This window comes from Eimeria tenella, genomic scaffold, assembly GCF_000499545.2.
Source record: "Eimeria tenella Houghton genomic scaffold, Eth_scaff2571, whole genome shotgun sequence".
NCBI lineage: Eukaryota > Apicomplexa > Conoidasida > Eucoccidiorida > Eimeriidae > Eimeria > Eimeria tenella.
Window position 1 is genome coordinate 9,158 of NW_013542440.1, and position 247 is coordinate 9,404.

The window sequence follows — 247 nt, forward strand, 5'->3', positions numbered from 1 at the left end:
GACGGATTTAAAGAGGAAAAAGGAATAAAAAGGAATAAAAAAGAATAAAATGGATTTAATGGATTAAATCTGGCGAAGCAATCGCGAAAAGTCCGCGAAATTCCACTTTTTCTCGTTTTTTCCGAAACCCACCGTCGTACTTTGCTGCATGCAGCAGCCCCGTGGCTCCGTCTTTAATTAAATACCAAATGCTGCTGCTGCCCAGCAAAGCTTCTGCCCACACTGGCAGCAGCAGAAGGGCTTCATG

The 247-nt window shown here is 44.1% G+C and overlaps 1 protein-coding gene across 1 annotated transcript in view; it reads right to left on the minus strand.

The window, feature by feature from the left end:
* Positions 1-177: 177 nt before the first annotated feature.
* ETH_00036335 (uncharacterized protein) overlaps positions 178-247 on the minus strand; it is a gene marked incomplete at both ends in the record, with an annotated part of 951 nt that continues 881 nt past the window's right edge. Inside the window, one exon of the mRNA XM_013375157.1 lies at positions 178-245. Coding sequence (XP_013230611.1) covers positions 178-245 — 68 coding nt within the window. The remainder of the gene's footprint in view (positions 246-247) is intronic.